General features: G+C 42.6%; 1 protein-coding gene across 1 annotated transcript; it reads left to right on the forward strand.

Moving 5' to 3' along the window:
- The first annotated feature begins 684 nt into the window (after positions 1–684).
- On the forward strand, positions 685–23,466 carry LOC139226217 (putative cleavage and polyadenylation specificity factor subunit 4-like protein). Its single transcript, XM_070856842.1, has 7 exons — positions 685–787; positions 4,044–4,099; positions 8,450–8,597; positions 12,480–12,575; positions 15,536–15,629; positions 17,051–17,126; positions 23,362–23,466. Exons 1-7 carry the CDS (start codon positions 685–687, stop codon positions 23,464–23,466), a joined length of 678 nt encoding a protein of 225 aa, XP_070712943.1.
- Positions 23,467–23,964: the final 498 nt, after the last annotated feature.

Genomic DNA, 23,964 nt, shown 5'->3' on the forward strand with positions numbered 1-23,964 from the left:
GAGGACATTGGAAGCAGCGGTATACAATCAAATTCAACTGCAGTGTGCAATAAAATGAGTAAAAAGAACAGTTTTGTAAGACCTATTGTATTCTTACCCGTGTTTTGGTGATTTCCATTGAAGGATCCATTCTCTAGATTTTGCTCCAAGCAGAGAACTCCACATCAGTTCTGAACTGCCAAGAGTTGGTGTAACCAAGATAAAATTCAAAATGCACTTCAATTTATAAGTTAACCAAGATTAGAATTTCCCATTTTTGACTTTCCCTTCCAATAGAACTGTAAAACACAAATACTTTTCAATGTATTGTTGCAGCATTCACTAAAGTAATAAACTCCAGCAGCCCCCCCTCCACAAGAAAAAAACACAGAAAACAAAATCCACCTCAAATCTGAGAGCAGCTAATTATCCCTATTGCTGAATCAGGTCATGTGATCACTAAAACCCCCTAACCGTGGAAGTAAGTAAATTAAAATGTTTAATCAACAAATCTATTGTCACACTATAATCTGTAGTTAATTCCAAAAAGTAATTTTAAACAGAATTTAAAAAAATGTAGGTCCCAGCAGGCCCTGGGCATCAGCATGTTTATAAATAAAGTTTGCTGAATCACAAGACTGTTTCCTTACCCTCACTGGGAATAGTATTGATAGAAAGAAAGAATTTGAACGGAACTGTTGAAAGATGCAAGAGTTGATAGCTGGTCTACAAAAGATGAGATTTGATTTTGAAATTGCCTTGGAGCAGCAGAGAGGATTTGTGGAGTTGCCATTTTCCGGCATGGACAGTGAGGAGCAAATTATAATCTGGAACTAAAAATTGGGAAAAATTAAATGCTTGTTCCTAAGATTAGTAACTGCCTTAGTATTTAAAAAGTCTGCTATTGTTTTCATAGTAATAGGAATCTAAATGTATTGAAACTAATTTTAATATATAACTTTTATGATTTTTGTTTTGTGTTGAAATTAATGATTATCTTGAAAATCAGTTTTTAAGAAGGGGTCAGAGGTCATGTTTTCCAAAATCTGAAATTCTTAATGAAAATTATGCATCATCTTATAATCAATTATTTATTTTGTTCAGATTTTGTCCAGTACTTTGAAACTGTGTTTGATATTTAATCTCATAATGATACCATGAATTTAAAGTCACAAGATCTGTTCCCCATATCTAAACTCCTGTAAACTTGGATCCCTAGTTCAGTCTGTATTTTGTTCTTGCAACTATTCCTGAATTATTTTGTGGGCAGAGTGTCTGATTCAAAGTCCAATTCCAACTATTATGAATTGGGTCTTTCGTTAATTTGAAAACAGTAATATGGACTAATTGAAATAAGTCCATCTGGTTATAAATGTTTTTTGGGGGTTCTATTGTCTTGTAATATGACAGCAAAATGTCAGTTAAATCATTTTGGTTCCAAGCTATTAAGCACTATTAGTACGTGGCCTTTAGAAGATTATGCTATCCTCCTTGAAACCTGGGATTGCACATCATGGCCTTTTTGGGGCTGGGTGGCTCCAAGGTGGCAGGCCTAGAATTGGGCGATTGTCACCAAACCAAACCTTTATGACGGGCTCAGTACTTCAAGACCTAAGCCCCACAGATCTACAATACGTCAGCAGTATTGATGAATGACCAGCATCTGACTTCTTGATGGGGAAGCATTCTATCTGTTTAGAACCACCTAACCCTGCAAGCCAACTTCCTAAAGAGGAGAGCAGTCCTTGCTGACCAGGCAGCAGGAAGCTCATCAGATGAGCTGTGTGGTTATACTCAGTTAGACATCAATATATATTTCAGAACCCACTAAACCTTGCCTCTTGGACCTATGCCCAAGTTCTTTGCTTTAGATATGTTGACTATGGGAGGAGATCCATGACTAGGCCTTGGACAATGTGGACCATTTTCCATACCTCTGGAGCCTCAACCAGGGATGATGTCGATAACTAAGTCCAACACTGTCTTCAGTGTGCCAGTGCAGCCTTTGGTTGCGTGAGGAAGTGTGTTTGAAGACCAGGACCTCAAACCTGGCACATGGACTATGTGCAGCAGGCACCACAAAGTACTAGAGAAGTACCACCATCTGCAAGATCCTGTAAATCCATTGACAGAATAGGCGCACCAATGTCGGTGTTCTCGCTCAGGCCAACATTTCCAACATCGAAGCATTGACCATGCTCGATCAGTTCTGATGGCGGGCCACAGCATCTGCATACTTGGTACTAGACTTCCCAAAGCAAGTGCTCTACTCACAGCTCCGACACAGCAAGCAAGTCCCAGGTGGGCAGAAGAAACGCTTCAAGGACACCCTCAAAGCCTCTTTGCTACATCCCCACTGACACCTGGGAATCCCTGGCTCAAGACCACACAAAGTGGAGAAAAAGCATCCGGGAAGGTGCCGAACACCTTGAGTCTCTTCGCCGGGAGCAAGCAGAAGCCAAGCGCACAAACAGCAGAAGGAGCGCATGACAACCCAAGCACCCTACCCACCCACCATCTGCCCCACCTGTGATGGAGACTGTTGGTCCCGCATTGGACTCATCTGAGAGCTCCTATTAGTGTGGAAGCAAGTCATTCTTGACTCCAAGGGACTGCCTAAGAAGAAGGATGGAAGGAGAGAATGTGCACTCCATATTACAGATGAAAATTCTAGTTACATGGATTTCTCAGTAGTTTGGTTTTCAAACTCTTGTGTGTGTTTTTTTGTGCTTGTCATACTAAAAAACAAAATGCTTATTTATCCTCTTAATTATAATGAGGCGTTTCTCAAATAAGGTATTGTGGAACGTTGGATGTATAAGTTTGCATGTGCAGACTGCAAATTTAACACCTTCAATGTGCACTAAAATGGTTTTAAAAAGTTTATTTTAAGACAATGTCAGAAGATTATCGGAAGTAGGTTGCTACCTCTTTACTGCAGTAAAGCATAGGCCTTACACTACGCATCCATAAGACAAAGGTTCTCCCCGCCGCACAGCACTGCCCTCCCCCGAAGTCATCAAGTTCCACGGCGCGGCCCTGGACAATGTAAACCATTTCCCCATACCTCGGGAGCCTCCAACAAGAGCAGACATTGACGATGAGATTCAACACCGCCTCCAGTACGCCAGTGCAGCCTTCGGCCACCTGAGGAAAAGAGTGTTCGAAGACCAGGCCCTCAATTCTGACACCAAGCTCATGGTCTACAGTGCTGTAGTAATACCCACTCTCCTGTATGGCTCATAGACATGGATCATATACAGTAAACACCTCAAGTCGCTGGAGAAATACCACCAATGATGTCTCTGCAAGATCTTGCAAATCCCGTGGGAGGACAGATTCACCAATGATAGTATCCTCGACCAGGCCAACATCTCCAGCATTGAAGCACTGACCACACTTGATCAGCTCCACTGGGCAGGCTACATTGTTCGCATGCCAGACGCAAGACTCCCAAAGCAAGCGCTCTACTCTAAACTCCTTCACGGCAAACGAGCCAAAGGTGGGCAGAGGAAACGTTACAAGGACGCCCTCAAAGCCTCCCTGATAAAGTGCAACATCCCCACTGACACCTGGGAGTCCCTGGCCAAAGACTGCCCTCAGTGGAGGAAGTGCATCTGGGAAGGTGCTGAGCACCTTGAGTCTCATCATGGAGAGCATACAGAAATCAAGCGCAGGCAGTGGAAAGAGCATGTGGCAAACCGGTCCCACCCACCCCTTCCCTCAACAACTACCTGTACCACCTGTGACAGGGACTGTGGTTCTCATATTGGACTGTTCGGTGACTTAAGGACTCATTTTTGGAGTGGAAGCAAGTCTTCCTCGATTCTAAAGGACTGCCAATGATGATGATGCAGTAAAGGGAATAGCTGTAGATGAATATTACAAAATGTTTAATGTTAGCAGGTGCAGGGAAAAGTAGTGCAGGATGTTGACTAGAAAGATGCAAGAAACACTACATGGAAGCACACTGAATAGACAAAATAAATGTAGAACCAAAAGGCTGGAATGAAGACAAGAGAATAGTCTTGCAGTCCTGTAAATATTGTGATCTTTCTTTGCAGAATCTGGTTCAGCAGTCTGCGAACTTTTCATTAAAGGTGAATGCTTAAAAGGTAAGGTACTAATCTATATGAACAACATCATAAAAGTACCAAGAATGTAACCTGTTTTGTGTTTACAAACAGAACTGCCCTCAAGTATGGCATTAGTTTAGATCAAGGTAGTTTTGAATGGAAATGTCCCATAGATGTAGTATGGGATGCTCTGTTGCATTGTTATAAGCATATTACCTTAGGCTTGATGGCTTGCATTCTAGGGTCTTAAGAGAAGTAACGGCAGGAATTGTGGATGCATTGGTTGTAATTTACCAAAATTCTCTGGATTCTGGGGAGGCCCTAGCAGATTGGAAAACTGCAAATGTAACGCCCCTATTTTTAAAAAAAGGAGGCAGACAAAAAGCAGGAAACTATAGACCAGTTAGCCTAACTTCTGTGGTTGGGAAAATGTTGGAGTCCGTTATTAAAGAAGCAGTTGCAGGACATTTGGAAAAGCATAATACGGTCAAGCAGAATCAACATGGTTTTATGAAAGGGAAATCATGTTTGACAAATTTGCTGGAGTTCTTTGAGGATGTAACGAGCGGGATGGATAGGGGGAACCAGTGGATGTGGTGTATTTGGACTTCCACAAGGCATTTGACAAGGTGCCGCACAAAAGGTTACTGTACAAGATAAAAGTTCACTGGGTTGGGGGTACTACCTTAGTTAGCCAATCCTCTATCCATGCTAACAGAGAACAGAGAGTTGGGATAAATGGTTCATTCTCTGATTGGCAACCAGTAACTAGTGGGATGCTGCAGGGATCAGTGCTGGGAGCCCAACTATTTACAATCTATTAACGATTTGGAAGAAGGGACCGAGTGTAACATAGCTAAGTTTGCTGATGATATAAAAATGGGTGGAACAGCAATGTGAGGAGGACACAAAAAATCTGCAAAAGGAAATAAACAGGCGAAGTGAGTGGGCAAAAATTTGGCAGATGGAGTATAATGTTGGAAAGTGTGAGGTCATGCACTGGCAGAAAAAAAATCAAAGAGCAAGTTATTATTTAAATGGAGAAAGATTGCAAAGTGCTGCAGTACAGCAGGACCTGGGAGTACCTGTGCATGAAACACAAAAGGATAGTATGCATGTACAGCAAGTGATCAGGAAGGCCAATGGAATCTTGGCCTTTATTGCAAAGGGGAGGGAGTATAAAAGCAGGGAAGTCTTGCTACAGCTATACAGGGTATTGGTGAGGCCACACCTGGAATACTGCGTGCAGTTTTGGTTTCCATAAAGGATATACTTGCTTTGGAGGCTGTTCAAAGAAGGTTCACTAGGTTCATCCTGGGAATGAGGGGGTTGACTTTTGAGGAAAGGTTGAGTAGGTTGGGCCTCTACTCATTGGAATTCAGAAGAATGAGAGGTGATCTTATTGAAACGTATAAGATTATGAAGGGGCTTGACAAGATGAATGCAGAGAGGATGTTTCCACTGATAGGGGAGACTAGAACTAGAGGGCATGATTTTAGAATACGAGGCCGCCCATTTAAAACTGAGTTGAAGAGAAATTTCTTTGAGGGTTGTAAATCTGTGGAATTCGCTGCCTCAGAGAGCTGTGGAAGCTGGGACATTGAATAAATTTAAGACCGAAATACAGTTTCTTAAATGATAAGGGGTTATGGGGAGTGGGCGGGGAAGTGGAGCTGAGTCCATGATCAGATCAGCCATGATCCTATTGAATGGCTGAGCAGGCTTGAGGGGTTGTGTGGCCTACTCCTATTTCTTATGTTCTTATGAATGTAAGGGAATTGTTGACCCACATGTTATTTCTGGTATGAGTCTGCTTGGTGCTGTCACTGGAGCCAAGTGGAACTACATACTATTTATTTCAGAGCAATTTCATTGGCCACCAGTCATTTTGGTTATCGTATTTTTAGAATTGATTTTTGAATGTTGAACATTGGTAAACATACTTTGGGGAATGATTGTATACAATTGCCAGTGTTTAAAGTTACAAAAACATGGATTTAAAAAGTATTTGGATTCTGATTTAATTGTAATGAAATGTTACTGACTCATTACAGATATTTTCAGCTCAACATTTTAGGCAAAAAGATGGTATCCTAGCTAAACGTTGTAGAAATGTACATTTTCATGCTTGTGTACCTGCTTATTATACTCCTGGGAGATATGCCACAAGACTTATTCAGGGATTGAACCATCTAATTAATTTACTTCATATAATAACCCATTCCATTTATATAAAAAAAAAATTCTATGGCTTTTTAAGTCTCCCACTCTCCCAACCCTTCTAGACACAAGTCATAGACTGAGGTAGTGGTTAGATATCCTGCAGCCAAGTCACTGCTGCTGTGCATCAGCAATTCACTGTGCTTTGCCCACCCCTCAAATATTTTTTGTTCAATAAATCTATCCCCCAACAATCCAGTTGAGCTCTGGAACTCTATGTGGGGATACTATTGGTGTTAGCCTGTATATATCATTCCCTAGCTGTGACAATGGAGCATGTACATGCTGACTGTTCTTTTTTGTCTTGGTCTAATGCCATCAACCTTATTTTAGTGTGGAGACCATTAAGGTCTTCAAATGAGATATTGGGGCCTGAAACTCTCCTTGCTTAATGACTCAGCCCATTTATGTGTAGGTGAAATGGAGAATGATCATCTTCATTTCTTAATGACTGTGATAAAGGTAAACTATCCCTGCTCCTCCTTCTTGACTTGTCTGCAGCCTTTGATACGGTTGACCACTCCATCCTCCTCCAATGCCTCTCCACCGTCATTCAACTGCTTGGGACTGCACTCGCCTGGTTCCATTCCTATCTAATCGTAGCCAGAGAATCGCCTGCAATGGCTTCTCTTCCCTGCTCTCACACCGTTGCCTCTGATTTCCCCAAATATCTATCCTTGGCTCCCTTCTATTTCTCATCTGCGAGATGCCCGCTGGTGGCATCATCAGGAAACAGTGTTTCCACATGTATGCTGACAACATCCAGCATCACCTCACTGCCACTTCTCTTGACCCCTCCATGGTGTCTAAATTGTCAGATTGCTTGTGCGGCATCCAGTTCTGGATGAGCAGAAATCTTCTCCAATTGAATATTAGGAAGACTGAAGCCATTCTTTTCAGTCCCCGCCACAAACTTTTGTTCCCTAGCTTCTAACTCCATCCCTCTACCTAACATCTGTGTGAGGCTGAACCACACCGTTCGCAAACTTAGTGTCATATTTGACTCTGAAATGAGCTTCCGACCACATATTAGTGGCGTAACTAAGACCGCCTATTTCCACCTCCATAACATCGCCCGTCTCCGCCCTTGCCTCAGCTCATCCACTGCTGAAACCCTCATCCATGCCTTTGTTACCTCTAGACTTGACTATTCCAACGCACTTCTGGCTGGCCTTCCACATTCTACTCTACATAAACTTGAGGTCATCCAAAATTCGTCTGCCCGTGTCCTAAATCGCACCAAGCCCCGTTCACCCATCACCCCTGTGCTCACTGACCTATATTGGCTCCTGGTTAAGCAACACCTCGATTTCAAAATGCTCATCCTTGTTTATAAATCCCTCCATGGCCCCGCCCATCCTTATCTCTAATCTCCTTCAGCCCCACAACCCCCCCGAAATATCTGCGCTCTCCAATTCTGGCCTCTTGAGCATCCCTGATTATAATCGCTCAACTATTGGCGGCCGTGCCTTCAGCTGCCTAGGCCCTAAGCTCCAGAATTCCTTCACTAAACCTCTCCGCCTCTCTACTTCTCTTTCCCCCTTTTAAGATGCTCCTTAAAATTTGATCAAGCTTTTCGTCACCTGCCCTAATTTCTCCTCATGTGGCTGTGTCAAATTTTTTGTCTTGTAATACTCCTGCCAAGTGCCTGGGGATGTTTTACTACATTTAAAGGCGCCATATAAATACAAGTGTGGTTGTTGTTGTAATATGGATGACATTCTGTGAATTCAAATAAAAATTGAATTTCAGAAAATGATTACAGTAACATTTAAAATCAACCTTGGAAATTGCCGCTTTAAATGTAATTGTGTAAGATGACAGCAATTAATTACTACAACAATGTAGAGGAAGCATTTGATGTAATTTACAAAATGGATAATTGCTAAGTAATTCCTCATTACAATACCTATGATGAAGACAACAGTCTTAGTGACTGAATAAGTTGATTTCTGTTTTGTTACTTGCAATTACAGGATATTTCAGTGGCATGATTGATTGTCAACCTTTCCATGAAAACTACAAAATGGTGGCATTTCGCATGACATCTGCTTAGTAATAGGCCTCATTCACTTTTCTCCTATTCTCTTACTGCACCGATTCCAATACTTGTGTAGTTTTTCAGTCTTGCTACAGTTGTAGTTAATGCTATCTTTTTGGTTGTTGCAGCAAAGATGTGCCCATTTTGGCACATGTGTGGTGACCAGTTCATTGTCTGCAAACATTGGCTCCGAGGCCTATGTCAAAAGGGGGATCAGTGTGAGTTTTTGCACGAGTATGACATGACCAAAATGCCACAGTGCTACTTCTACTCAAAATATGGTAAGATTTATTTCTGTGCATAATCTTGGGCTAATAATAATGACTGATTTGAGATACCAAGGGTAGAAGATTTCACGTTAGATGATTGGTAGGATTTTTTATTTTATAAAGAAACTTTTCCAAGATCCAAAAAGACTGGATAGGACTGCTGACTGAAAGTGATGAGTAGACAAAGTTGAAATTAATTGCTATAAGCTTCTAATGTTGAACATTATAAATAAAATAATACAACTGGAATTTTGCCCATTCATTGTTAATGGGTAGAAATTCTTGCTGTCTCAAACTTCAAAATTAAACATTTCTAAATTGTGATGCAGAAAGTCAGTCTGAGTGCACACAATTATTTTTTGCACCTCCCTGACCAGGGTATACATAATATTGGAAGCTTATCAGTTAGAAGTTTCTGTAAAGAGTCTGATTTTACTTTTTTAGTAAAGTTCCTAATTGACCAGCATCACTGCAAAAGGAATACACTGGTTCAAGAGATTTCACAGAAAGTATATTCTTGAATAACTTTTACTGTGTTGTTCTTAAAGAAGTTCCCAAATGCTTCAGTGGGTAAATGTCATTTGATGTAGTATTCAGTTGCAAAGGCTTCAAGTTCAATCACTGTCTACCTGTCTGAGGTGGAATTAAGGCACTGACAGTCCTTTGTTTCCAGTCGAAGGAAGAGAAAAGTCATGACAGGGTTTCTGTCCATGATCATTATGAAGTAACTTTTATACAAGGTTGATGAGGCAAAATAGGATTGGAGTTGGTTGTGCTGACACTTGAGCCTAGATTTTTGTTCAACTGCTGGGAGCACCTATTGGAAAACCTACTGCCCATGATATTCTGTCCATTAAAATTAAACACTTGCTCGATTTTCCAATAGGTACACCTCGGGGGCAAAGCTCTATATTGTAATGGAATTGGCCTTGTTGTCTAAGTTCACACATGACAAATGGGCCCTTGGCCAAGGCATTGGAACTTTACCCCAAGTAACTGCAACTTGTGGAACGTTACCCCAGCATGAGTTGTTGCCTTCCTAGGAACATAGGAACAGGAGTAGGCCACTGACCTCCTCCCCCCCCCCCCCACCCCCTCCTCCCCACCCCCTCCTCCCCCCCCCCCCACCCCCTCCTCCCCCCGAGCCTGTTCTGCCATTCATTAAGATCATGGCTGATCTGCGACCTAACCCTCATATCCCTGCTTTTGGCCCATATTCCTTAATACCTTTGGTTAACAAAAATCTATCAATCTCAGATTTAAAATTAACAATTGATCTAGCATCAATTGCCATTTAGGGAAGAGAATCCCAAACTTCTACCACCTTTTTTTGTGTAGAAGTGTTCCCTAATTTTATTCTTAAAAGGTCTGGCTATAATTTTTAGACTATGCCCTCTAGTCCTAGATTCTCTAACCAGCAGAAATAGTTCCTCTCTATCTACCCTATCTGTTCCCCTTAATAGCTTGAAAACTTCATTCAGATCAACCCTTAACCTTCTTAAAATCTATGGAATACAATCCTAATTTGTGTAATCTCTCCTTGTAATTTAACCCTTGGAGTCCGGGTATCATTCTGGTAATCCTACACTGCACTCCCTCCAAGGCCAATATGTCCTTCATACGGTGTGGTTCCTAGAACTGCTCACAGTACTCCAGGTGTAGTCTAACAAGGGCTTTGTATAACTGTAGCATAACTTCTTCTGCTCACTTGTATTCTAGTCCTCTAGAAATAAAGGCCAGCATTCCATTAGACTTTTCGATTATTTTCTGTACCTGTTCATGACATTTTAACGATCTATGTACCTGGACCCCAAGCCTCTTTGGACCTCCACTGTTTTTAGCTTTTCACCATAGTTGAGGCCCCAACACCGATCCCTGCGGCGCACCACTAGTCACAACCTGTCAGAGTATCTGCCCATTATGCCTACTGTATGTCTCCTGCCGCTCAGCCAATTTCCTAACCAGGTCAATAATTTGCCTTGAAGTCCTTGTGCTTCTACCTTAGTTAACAGTCTCTTATGTGGGACTTTATCAAATGCTTTCTAGAAGTCCATATAAATAACATCCATAGGCGTGCCCCCGTCCACTACCGCTTCAAAGAATTCAATCACGTTTGTCAGGCCTACCTTTCACAAGTCCATCCTGGCTCTCTCTGAACAACTGAAAATTTTCAAGGTGTTAACATAAGAACTTAAGAAATAGGAACAGGAGTAGGCCATTCGGCCCCTCGAGCCTGCTCCGCCATTTAATAAGATCATGACCTGATCTTGGGCTCAGTTCCACTTCCCTGCCCGCTCTCCATAAACCCTTCACTCCCTTATCGTTCAAAAATATGTCTATCTCCACCTTAACTATATTCAATGACCCAGCCTCTACAGCTCTCTGGGGCAGAGAATTACACAGATTTACGACCTTCGGGGAAGAAATTTCTCCTCATCTCCATCCTAAATGGGCGACCTCTTATTCTAAAACTATGCCTTCTAGTTCTAGGTTCTCCCACGAGGGGAAACACCCTCTCTGCATCTACCTTGTCAAGCCCCCTCAGTATCTTATGTTTCAATAAGATCACCTATCATTCTTCGAAACTCCAATGAGTATAAGCTCAACCTTTCTTCATAAGTTAACCCCTTCATCTCAGGATTCAATCTGGTGAACCTACTCTGAACTGCCTCCAATGCAACTCTATCCCTCCTTAAATAAGGAGACCAAGACTGTACACAGTACTCTGGTGTGGTCTCACCAATATGCTGTACACTTGTAGCAGGACTTCCTTGCTTTCATACTCCATCCCCTTTGTCTCCCTGATTACATACTGTACCTGCATACTAACTTTTTGTGTTTCATGCACAAAGATCCCCAGGTCCCTCTACTGCAGCATTTTGTCATCTCTCTCTCTCAAATAATTTGCTTTTTTATTTTTCCTGCCAAAGTTGATAACCTCACACTTTCCCATATTATACTCCATCTGTCAAATGTTTTCCCACTCACTTAGCCTGTCTATATCCCTTTGCAGATTCTTTGTGTCCTCCTCGCAACTTGCTTTCCCACCCATCTTTGCATCATCAGCAAACTTGGCTACATTACACTCTGTCCCTTCAACCAAGTCATTAATATAGATTGTAAATAGATGAGGCCCCAGCACTGATCCCTGTGGCACCTCCACTAGCTACCGTTTGCAAACCGGAAAATGACCCATTTGTCCCGACTCTCCGTTCAGTCACTCCATCCTAATTATAGACTCTTGTAATTTTCCGATAACAGATGTTAGGGTAACTAGTCTATAATTCCCTGGTTTTCATCTCTCGCCATTCTTAAATAGCAGAGTGACATGTGCAATTTTCCAATCTAAAGGAATGATTCCTGAATCGGGGTGGGGCAAGGTGAGAAATTTTGGAAAAAATTGATTTTTCAATGTTATTATTTCTCAGTGCTCATCAAATGTATTGCATCTTGTAGAGATAGTGAGCTTGCAAAAGGAATCCATAGTAATTCAAATTAGGCCAACATTATCTGTGGGAAGGGACTTGCATTCATCTGTTCTTTTACAGGCAACAATATGCTTATTCAAGCTGTTCATATTGAGGAGTCAATTTGTCTTCCTTTTTCTTTACTGCTTCCCAGAAGACCTGGCTAACATTGGGAACCGTTTGTGTTGGGATTAGCAGCCGTAATCTATTCTATCACCGCATAGTATAGTTCTGATGAAAGGTCATTGATCTGAAACGTTAACTCTGTTTCTCTCTCACAGATGCTGCCTGACTTGCTGAGTATTTCTAGCAGTTTCTGCCATTAGTTCAGATTGCCAGCATCCACAAATATTTTGCATTTGTAACGTGTAGTATAGTATTGGTGCACCCAAATGAAAAGCCACTAACTTACCTATGTTGGATGTAGGTGAATGCAGTAAGAGAGAGTGCCCTTTCCTACACATCGATGCAAAGATAACAATTCAAGACTGTCCCTGGTATGACCAAGGATTCTGCAAACATGGTAAGTAACTGCTGGTTTTATCTTTCTTTGTGGTCAATACTGTATTCATTATCAATTTCTCTAGTGCTAAGGATTCAAAAATGTTAGTCATTGCGAGAAAAATATTACAATTACCAGAACCCTTTTTGTTCTGTTTAAAATATTTTTCCACTCTTCTCTTAAGTAGGATGTCCAGCAGATAATAAAATTAATAACATCCAAGGAGTCGATTTGTCCCATGCTGTTCTGCTTTTGATTTCTATTCCTGTTACTAAAATGAATAGTTTTAATTTGTACTGGCCATCTGCAGAGCAAGGAAGTAGAGTTGGGCTATTACATTCAATCCTTCTGGCGTTTATCTGGGGAAATATGTTAGTCTGGTGCTAACCTGGAGTTTTATTGTTCATATGTGGTTGAAGGAAATTGGCTGTAAAGCTGGCTTCAGATTGGCACCAGGAAGGTGTACAAGAATAACAAAGACAAAAGAATATAGGGACGGGTGTTTGCTATTGTCCTATTGCTGGTAAACTAGTGAAGATTGAATACAGAAATATAGTAAACCATAGATTAATGGACACTTGCAACAAAGAAGGTCATTCAGCCCATGCTTTTTCCTGGACCAATCCACAATTAATGGCATTGCCCTGCTCTCTTCCAATAAACTATTGGAAACTTCCTGGGTTATCGAGTTTATTTATTTAAAATTTTCAGGGCCTGTGACAAATTTTGGAAGATCATTCAGCTCTAGAATTTTCTGGCATCTGGAATATGCATAAACCAGAAATCCTAATGCTTACATGAGGCCAAACCAGATTAAAATCATACAATCAAACTTTAAGATGATAAATTACATCAAATGACTGCAAATCTACTACACTCTGAAACAGTCTTTTATAAGTACCATTTTTTTATAGAATTCTGTAATACTGATTTAAAATATCACTTTTTGTGAGTTCCTCTTCACGCAGGTGCTGAAGGGACATGGTTTGAGCTGAGGAAAAGTGCTGATAGCCATTAATTACAATAATTCTGCTGTTCATTTCTATGTATGCAGGAATATTATTGTGACTAAACCCGATCTGTTTTACTGCTATGCTGCTTGATGCATCTTACTGTGCACTAGCAAACAGAAACAACATGGCAGTATACAAAGTAACACACACACAATTGTTTCAATTTCTCCAGACTGAACCTACAACATTGGGAATTTCTTGCAATTCCTATGCAAATGTGCATAAAATTGTTACCCCTGGTCTGGTCGTCACATCTTTTCACTGAGAAACATTATATACACAATACAACCAGCACACTGACCAACGGTTCCAATGAGTGAAGAGAACTCGTACATTAGTTTCCCTCAATTCAAGTAACATCAAAGAGAAAATGGTTCTGATTGGACGACCAGCTACAGAATAGGAGAATTGGAAAGTATTTCTATAGAAATCATCATAGGCAAAATCCTTCTAAAACAAGACCAAACTGAACCTAATCCTTTAGTATTCCATTAATCTAAGTTTGCTCAGATTTAACCAATAAAGGTTTTTTATACAGGGTAAGATGGGGATATGTTGTAAAAGATTTACATGGTCTTTATTCAATAAATCACATGTATGTTGTAATATCGCTTAAAATGATTTTTTTTAAAGGATATTTCTGATTATTTTTGCACTCTACATTTGCACTGCAAGTATATTTGCCTATGTTTCTAAAAACCCTTCTTCAATCTCTATTTTCATTTGCTGTACATATTTCAGACACAAAACCAGAAAATACTGAAAATACACAGCAGGTCCATCGTCGTCATGTAAAGGGGGAAAGGACAGGTTACTGTTTCAGGATGAGATCCTTTGTCAGAACTATCTTTAAGGGTTTCAGTACAAAATGGCGACCGAACTCTTCTCTTTGCTGATGCTGACTGACCTGTGGAGGCCCTGACCTGCAAGAGACCATCAGCGGCAGGTCGGGGCCATAAAAGGAGCAGCGTGCGGAGGCCAAGGAGCAGCGTGGAGGCGTAGCACAAGGTACAGAGTGAGCTGGTGCAGGAGGGAAATGGCAGCGAAGAGTGACGTCGGTGATTGGAGCGTGGGCAGATGCAGCAGGAGCTGAGACTGTGGTGGGGTGTGATCGGGGCCCAGGGGAGTTGTGAGTTCGGGGCCCAGGGGCAGCACGGGCGAGCCCACACTGATATGTGTGCGCACTAGGTCCGTGCAGCAGCGCTGGTCTCCGGTTGTCTTGGATAATCCTTGCCAGTGGACCAAGACCTAGCTCTGTCAAGCCTGTGTGGTGGCTGGTGTGCAACGGCCACCCCATGTTTTTTTTTAAAAATCCATGCACCGGCATCTTCCACCCTTGAGGATGTAGTTCGGATTCTTCATTCGAAACACCTGTGAACTCATCCTTTTTTTGGGGGGGCGTGGAAGCAAGTCATCCTCGTTTCGAGGGACTGCCTATGATGATGATGATGGGGGTATTTTGAGCACTGTTTTTATTTCCACTGTTTGCAGTTTTTTATGCTCATGTATTGTAGATGGCCTTCTCAGTTTATTATTCCTTGGGAATGTTGACACAAAAATAAACTAAATTTTGTGTTTGAAGATTTTAAAAAAATTTCATTCAACCATGTCCATTTAGTTTTAATCACTCAATGAACGAATGGTTCTTTTCCTGATTTTCTGATTGGGAAATTACTTACTGGGAATTAAGAACATTCACAGTCAGAAGGCTAAATCCAAGATACATTTGGTACCTGGACTGGCCTTGTCACCTGTATTTCAAAGAGGTTATTCAATGGTCTCAGACATAAGACAAGGAATGAAATGTGTAAAAATGCAGCTGAATGTTTTTTTAAAGTGACAAGTGGGAATTGACACAGTATTGACATTTTTTAAATTGTGGATGCATTAAATTTTAATTTTACAAAAATAGTGAGAAGTAATAATAAATAAATTAAATCCACTCCATTTGACTTGTTTCTGTGACAGGCCCATTGTGCAAAAATAAACACACCAGGAAGGTAATGTGTGCGAATTATCTGGCTGGTTTCTGCCCCGAAGGAACAGAATGTAAATTTCCACAGTAAGTACTATACAATTATAGTGCCCTCCTTGGCTTGTCGAAACAACTATGATACTAGGTTAAGATCAACTATTTTGGGTGATATGAAGTTAGGTACAATCCTACTACGTAGTTAAATGTTCTGAAAATCTTTGTTAAAATATTAGATGACATCTTCAAATTTTATATTCATCAACTTTGAGTACATATTTATTGGCAGCTTGGCTCAATAGGCAACACACTCACATCTGACTAAGAAGGTAGTAAGTTCAAGCCCCACTTTTTTTTCAGCACTTCAGGTGGCATGTCAGTGTAGTGCTGAAGGAGTGCTGCATTGTTAGAGATGCTGTCGTTCAGATAAGATATTAAACTGTTACTTTGCATGTTAATGTACAAGATTGCATGGCACTTTTCGAAAGTCAGGGAGTTCTCCTTCGACTGACACCAACTGATCATTCATCTCATTTATTTGTGGCATCCTGCTGTACGCATATTGGTAGCTGTGTTTGTCAACGTAACAAAAATGAATGCACTGCAAAAGTAATTAATGGGGTGTGAACGGCTTTTGAGACATTGAGGATGTGATGAGGGCTACGTAATTACGAGTTCTTCATCAGCTGAATTTTCGGCGACTTTGCGACCGGGTTTTCACCGCGATTTGACCCTCCGCGACAAAAACCCGGTCGGCGGGATCCTCGGTCACCTCTGCGGCGGCGCTTCCACGTACCACCGGGGAAAGGTGCACCAAAGTGCAACGCCACGGATTGCAATACTGTCGTATTTTAAGCACTCTCCCGACCTTTACGCCACGCCCAGAATACCGACCGATCAAACCTGTCGGTGCAGCCCTGTCGGCAGTGATCAGTATGAAGACTTGCAAAAAGGTAAGTTCAAGTTTTTATTAATTATTTTTCAGCGATTTAATAGGTAAGGGTTTTTTGAATGCTCTTGCAATTTTTTTTTGTTGGTTTCCACCCCGTCCCCCACAACCCCGTCAAGGCACCTCTCTCTCAGCGCTACCAGCCTTGGACTAAAGTTGCCGAAACTCGCGGTTTGTGCCATGAATCCTTGTGCAATACCGACTTTACCATGGCGCAGAAGTAAAGGCCTAAATGGTAGCGCAGTGAAAATGTTAATTTTGGTGTAAAACTACCATTTTCGCCAAAAAAACAAAAATCTATCCCCAGATGTGGAATATCTGTCCAACTGCAAAATCATAGGGATGCATGTAGTCCGTCCTTTGCTGAAAAAGCTTCCCCAAGTAGCCATTCCCATTCCTTTCAATTGTTGATGGGAGCATGAAGTTAGAAATAGATTGAGGAATGGTTTAACTTGCCAAAAGTAAAAAGGTGGTGGAAGGGGAATGGAAAAAAAATGTTTCAGTGCAACAACTATTTTCTTCTGAGGACAAATAATTTGTGTTTGTTTTCTATCTTTTTCAGTCCAAGTAATGAATTTGCTGAAATGGAGCACAGATCTAAACCAGGTAGGAATATATTTTTCTGTAAAATTAGTGAAGTACCTTCACTGAAGTGTGTGTGTGTGTGTGTGTGTGGCCATTCAGCCCTTCTAGCCTGCACCGCCATTCAACGAGTTCATGGCTGAACATGAAACTTCAGTACCCACTTCCTGCTTTCACGCCATACCCCTTGATCCCCCGAGTAGTAAGGACTTCATCTAACTCCCTTTTGAATATATTTAGTGAATTGGCCTCAACTACTTCCTGTGGTAGAGAATTCCACAGGTTCACCACTCTCTGGGTGAAGAAGTTTCTCCTTATCTCGGTCTTAAATGGCTTACCCCTTATCCTTAGACTGTGACCCCTGGTTCTGGACTTCCCCAACATTGGGAACATTCTTCCTGCATCCAACCTGTCCAAACCCGTCAGAATTTTAAACGTTTCTATGAGGTCCCCTCTCACTCTTCTGAACTCCAGTGAATACAAGCCCAGTTGATTCAGTCTTTCTTGATAGGTCAGTCCCACCATCCCGGGAATCAGTCTGGTGAATCTTCGCTGCACTCCCTCAACAGCAAGTATGTCCTTCCTCAAGTTAGGAGACCAAAACTGTACACAATACTCCAGGTGTGGCCTCACCAAGGCCCTGTACAACTGTAGCAACACCTCCCTGCCCCTGTACTCAAATCCCCTCGCTATGAAGGCCAACATGCCATTTGCTTTCTTAACCGCCTGCTGTACCTGCATGCCAACCTTCAATGACTGATGTACCATGACACCCAGGTCTCGTTGCACCTTCCCTTTTCCTAATCTGTCACCATTCAGATAATAGTCTGTCTCTCTGTTTTTACCACCAAAGTGGATAACCTCACATTTATCCACATTATACTTCATCTGCCACGCATTTGCCCACTCACCTAACCTATCCAAGTCACTCTGTAGCCTCATAGCATCCTCCTCGCAGCTCACACTGCCACCCAACTTAGTGTCATCCGCAAATTTGGAGATACTACATTTAATCCCCTCGTCTAAATCATTAATGTACAATGTAAACAGCTGGGGCCCCAGCACAGAACCCTGCGGTACCCCACTAGTCACTGCCTGCCATTCCGAAAAGTACCCATTTACTCCTACTCTTTGCTTCCTGTCTGACAACCAGTTCTCAATCCACGTCAGCACACTACCCCCAATCCCATGTGCTTTAACTTTGCACATTAATCTCCTGTGTGGGACCTTGTCGAAAGCCTTCTGAAAGTCCAAATATACCACATCAACTGGTACTCCTTTGTCCACTTTATTGGAAACATCCTCAAAAAATTCCAGAAGATTTGTCAAGCATGATCTCCCTTTTACAAATCCATGCTGACTTGGACCTATCATGTCACCATTTTCCAAATGCGCTGCTATGACATCCTTAATAATTGATTCCATCATTTTACCCACTACTGAGGTCAGGCTGACCGGTCTATAATTCCCTGCTTTCTCTCTCCCTCCTTTTTTAAAAAGTGGGGTTACATTGGCTACCCTCCACTCGATAGGAACTGATCCAGAGTCAATGGAATGTTGGAAAATGACTGTCAATGCATCCGCTATTTCCAAGGCCACCTCCTTAAGTACTCTGGGATGCAGTCCATCAGGCCCTGGGGATTTATCGGCCTTCAATCCCATCAATTTCCCCAACACAATTTCCCGACTAATAAAGATTTCCCTCAGTTCCTCCTCCTTAATAGACCCTCTGACCACTTTTATATCCGGAAGGTTGTTTGTGTCCTCCTTAGTGAATACTGAACCAAAGTACTTGTTCAATTGGTCTGCCATTTCTTTGTTCCCCGTTATGACTTCCCCTGATTCTGACTGCAGGGGACCTACGTTTGTCTTTACTAACCTCTTTCTCTTTACATACCTATAGAAACTTTTGCAATCCGCCTTAATGTTCCCTGCAAGCTTCTTCTCGTACTCCATTTTCCCTACCCTAATCAAACCCTTTGTCCTCCTCTGCTGAGTTCTAAATTTCTTCCAGTCCCCAGGTTCGCTGCTATTTCTGGCCAATTTGTATGCCACTTCCTTGGCTTTAATACTATCCCTGATTTCCCTAGATAGCCACGGTTGAGCCACCTTCCCTTTTTTATTTTTACGCCAGACAGGAATGTACAATTGTTGTAATTCATCCATGCGTTCTCTAAATGTCTGCCATTGCCCATCCACAGTCAACCCCTTAAGTATCATTAGCCAATCTATCTTAGCCAATTCATGCCTCATACCTTCAAAGTTACCCTTCTTTAAGTTCTGGACCATGGTCTCTGAATTAACTGTTTCATTCTCCATCCTAATGCAGAATTCCACCATATTATGGTCACTCTTCCCCAAGGGGCCTCGCACAATGAGATTGCTAATTAATCCTCTCTCATTACACAACACCCAGTCTAAGATGGCCTCCCCCCTAGTTGGTTCCTCGACATATTGGTCTAGAAAACCATCCCTTATGCATTCCAGGAAATCCTCCTCCACCGTATTGCTTCCAGTTTGGCTAGCCCAATCTATGTGCATATTAAAGTCACCCATTATAACTGCTGCACCTTTATTGCATGCACTCCTAATTTCCTGTTTGATGCCCTCCCCAACATCACTACTACTGTTTGGAGGTCTGTACACAACTCCCACTAACGATTTTTGCCCTTTAGTGTTCTGCAGCTCTACCCATATAGATTCCACATCATCCAAGCTAATGTCTTTCCTAACTATTGCATTAATCTCCTCTTTAACCAGCAATGCTACCCCACCTCCTTTTCCTTTTATTCTATCCTTCCTGAATGTTGAATACCCCTGGATGTTGAGTTCCCAGCCCTGATCATCCTGGAGCCACGTCTCCGTAATCCCAATCACATCATATTTGTTAACATCTATTTGCACAATTAATTCATCCACCTTATTGCGGATACTCCTTGCATTAAGACACAAAGCCTTCAGGCTTGCTTTTTTAACACCCTTTGTCTTTTTAGAATTTTGCTGTACAGTGGCCCTTTTTGTTCTTTGCCTTGGGTTTCTCTGCCCTCCACTTTTCCTCATCTCCTTTCTGTCTTTTGCTTTTGCCTCCTTTTTGTCTCCCTCTGTCTCCCTGTATAGGTTCCCATCCCCCTGCAATATTAGTTTAACTCCTCCCCAACAGCACTAGCAAACACTCCCCCTAGGACATTGGTTCCGGACCTGCCCAGGTGCAGACCGTCCGGTTTGTACTGGTCCCACCTCCCCCAGAACCGGTTCCAATGCCCCAAGAATTTGAATCCCTCCCTGCTGCACCACTGCTCAAGCCATGTATTCATCTGCGCTATCCTGCGATTCCTACTCTGACTAGCACGTGGCACTGGTAGCAATCCCGAGATTACTACTTTTGAGGTCCTACTTTTTAATTTAGCTCCTAGCTCCTTAAATTCTTTTCGTAGGACCTCATCCCTTTTTTTACCTATGTCGTTGGTACCAATGTGCACCACGACAACTGGCTGTTCTCCCTCCCATTTCAGAATGTCCTGCACCCGCTCCGAGACATCCTTGACCCTTGCACCAGGGAGGCAACATACCATCCTGGAGTCTTGGTTGCGTCCGCAGAAACGCCTATCTATTCCCCTCACCATCGAATCCCCTATCACTATCGCGCTCCCACTCTTTTTCCTGCCCTCCTTTGCAGCAGAGCCACCTACGGTGCCATGAACTTGGCTGCTGCTGCCCTCCCCTGATGAGTCATCCTCCCCAACAGTACTCAAAGCAGTGTATCTGTTTTGCAGGGGGATGACCACAGGGGACTCCTGCACTATCTTTCTTGCACTGCTCTTCCTGTTGGTCTTCCATTCCCTATCTGGCTGTGGACCCTTCTCCTGCGGTAAGACCAACTCACTACACGTGATACTCACGTCATTCTCAGCATCGTGGATGCTCCAGAGTGAATCCACCTTCAGCTCCAATTCCGCAACGCGGACCGTCAAGAGCTCGAGGCGGATACACTTCCCACACACGTAGTCGTCAGGGACACCGGAAGTGTCCCCGAGTTCCCACATGGTACAGGAGGAGCATATCACATGACCGAGCTCTCCTGCCATGTCTTAACCTTAGATACCCTTAAATTGGTAATAACAATGTTATAGTTCACTTACTGATATAAAAAATAAAAGAAAAGCTACTCACCAATCACCAGCCAATCACTTACCCCATTGGCTGTGACGTCACTTTTTGATTACTTTCTACTTCTATTTTGCTTTCTCTCCCACTGTAGCTGCCTTTTGATAGGCTGCTCCCGCGTCTCACCAACTGCCGCTGGCTCTCGATCTCCCGCTGGGCTTTTGATAGGCCGCTCCCCTCTCACCAAGTGCCGCTGGCTCTCGATCTCCCGCTGGGCTTTTGATAGGTCACTCCCCTCTCACCAACTGCTGCTGGCTCTCGATCTCCCGCTGGGCTTTTGACAGGTCGCTCCCGTGTGTGTGTGTGTCCCAATGGAAGGCTAAATGTTCTTTCTACTTCATTGTGGATGGTGCATCAGCACTGTAGAATGTACGGAGAATAAATATATAAGCTTTTGAATTCACAGAATGCTCATTTATTCAGTACATAAATGTCAAGGACAAGAGCCAGCAGCTTCTACTAGCCTGACTGATTGTTTGGCTATTTATCACTGTTTCTAATATGTTTTATAGTTATTTCCCACTAGTCTTAAATTTATGTCTGCTATCTTAATCTGAAGCCTTTAAATTCTAATTCTAATTTCGAGCTATCACAAATGCCTCATTTCAATTACCACAAGGACAGAACCTGTAACATAATTCAGCTGTGTTAAATTACACCGCAGTCATCTCGATCAGTGACATCCATTCTGTTTGTTGCATTTAATTTGAAATGAGATAGCAAAAGAGAAATTATGACAACATTCCCCCCCCCCCCCCCCAAATATCAGTTGGAAACATAAAAGTTAGGAAAGGGGTAAAAAGGAGAAATGTGAGTGAAATGCAGAATCTTAAAATGGGAAAAATGAACAAAAGCAAGGATTTAAAAACGAGAGTAAATGCTGCAAGGTGAAATAAACCAGGAAATACAGTAAGGAAAATAAATCTGCAAAATTAAATGATTGGATTCCAGGAGTGCAGATTCTGGTGTGCAAATGTTTCACCAGGAGTAATTTTGCAGTTACAACTAATCTCCATGCTCTTCTATCTGCATGTATGTTTCTAAAAAAATTTAAATCGCTTCAATTGTTGCTTTGTTTTAATCAGGTTGGTCGATTTTAAGTGAAGTCAACATTCATGTTTTTTTTTTAAAAAGTGTTCCCACAACACTGATTCCCTCGGCTCACTGATTTTTTTTTCTCTCTCATGATGATGTTGCCGTTCCAAGTTCAGGAGGGGTGTAGTGTATGAAATGATACAATGAACTCCATACTGTGAGCCAGTGACTAGGGTAACCTGGTCCGTCTTTAATGGTTTCTAGAAGTGAGGATACAAAGGTGAAGTTCAGGTTATATTCTGGGCCCAGCACGAGTGTACCTATGATCCTAGGATCTCCGATGGTAGTGCTCTCTGGTGGTGGGCAGACCTTATGTACATACATTACATCATTTCCCCCACCCAGTTCATGGCACAAGTCCATATTACAAGTTCAGACGGTCCGGAGCCCTTCGCTCCATGGTTGACCGTCTCAGTACAATCCCAGTGCTTTCTGAGTTTCACGACTTGGGGCTGTGCGTTGACCACAGTGGGTTCTTCTGATGGCTGGACCTAAGTTGGTTGGTCGTCTAAGCTCGCGGTGTCTTCTTCCAACTGTTCTGGTTTGTCAGTGTGCCTTAGCTTAATTTGATCAATGTGTTTCCTGCACATCTATCCATTCCTGAGCTTAACCATATACACCCGGTTACCCTCTTATCCGTAACATTGCCCGGGAACCACTTCGGTCCTTGACCATGGTTAAGTACTTACACTGGGTCATTTACAGATATATCGCGTGACACTGCGGCGCAGTCGTGATACCACTGCTGGGTTAACGTCAGGTTTCAGCATAATCGTTAAGGTCAGGAAGGACTAGAGAGAGCCTGGTTTTCAATAGTTCCACAGGAAGGACCCCAGTGAACATGTGTGGCCTTGTCCCGTAACTGAGCAGTATGTGTGACAGGCATGTCTGCAAGGAACCGTGAGTTACACGTTTCAGGCGCTGCTTGATGGTTGTGAACTGCCTGCTCCACTTGACCATTGGACGCGGGTTTGAACGTGGCTGACCTCACGTGTTTTATGCCATTGCGTTTCATGAACTCTTGAAACTCAGGCTCGTGAAATATGGTCCGTTGTCACTGACAACGATGTCTGGCAGACCATGTGTGGCAAACATGGCTCTCAGGTTCTCAATGGTGGCAGTGGAAGTGCTGGATAACATGATCACACAATCTATCCATCTGGAGTATGCATCCACCACCACAAAATATTTTTCCGAGGAAGGGGCCTGCAAAGTCGATGTGGATTCTAGACCATGGTTTGGATGGCCATGACCACAGACTGAGCAGAGCTTCCTTTGGGGCATTGCTTAACTGCATTGAAGTGCTGCACTGATACACGCATGACTCTAAGTTCGAGTCAATGTCAGGCCACCAAACATGGGACCTGGTGATGGCATTCATCATGACAATACCAGGATGCGTACTATGTAACTCCCATACAAATCTCACCCTGCATTTCTTGGGCATTACAACATGATTACCCCACAGTAAACAGTCGAACTGGATGGAAAGCTCATCTTTGCGACGGCTGTACGGTTTGCATTCATCACCCATTTCCATGGGGATAGTCGACCAGTCCCTGTTAAGAACACAATGTTTTACAACCGATAGGGTCGGATCCTGGTTGGTCCAGGTCTTACCTTGTTGAGCAGTGA

This window comes from Pristiophorus japonicus, chromosome 16 (assembly GCF_044704955.1).
Source record: "Pristiophorus japonicus isolate sPriJap1 chromosome 16, sPriJap1.hap1, whole genome shotgun sequence".
Classification (NCBI taxonomy): Eukaryota; Metazoa; Chordata; class Chondrichthyes; family Pristiophoridae; genus Pristiophorus; species Pristiophorus japonicus.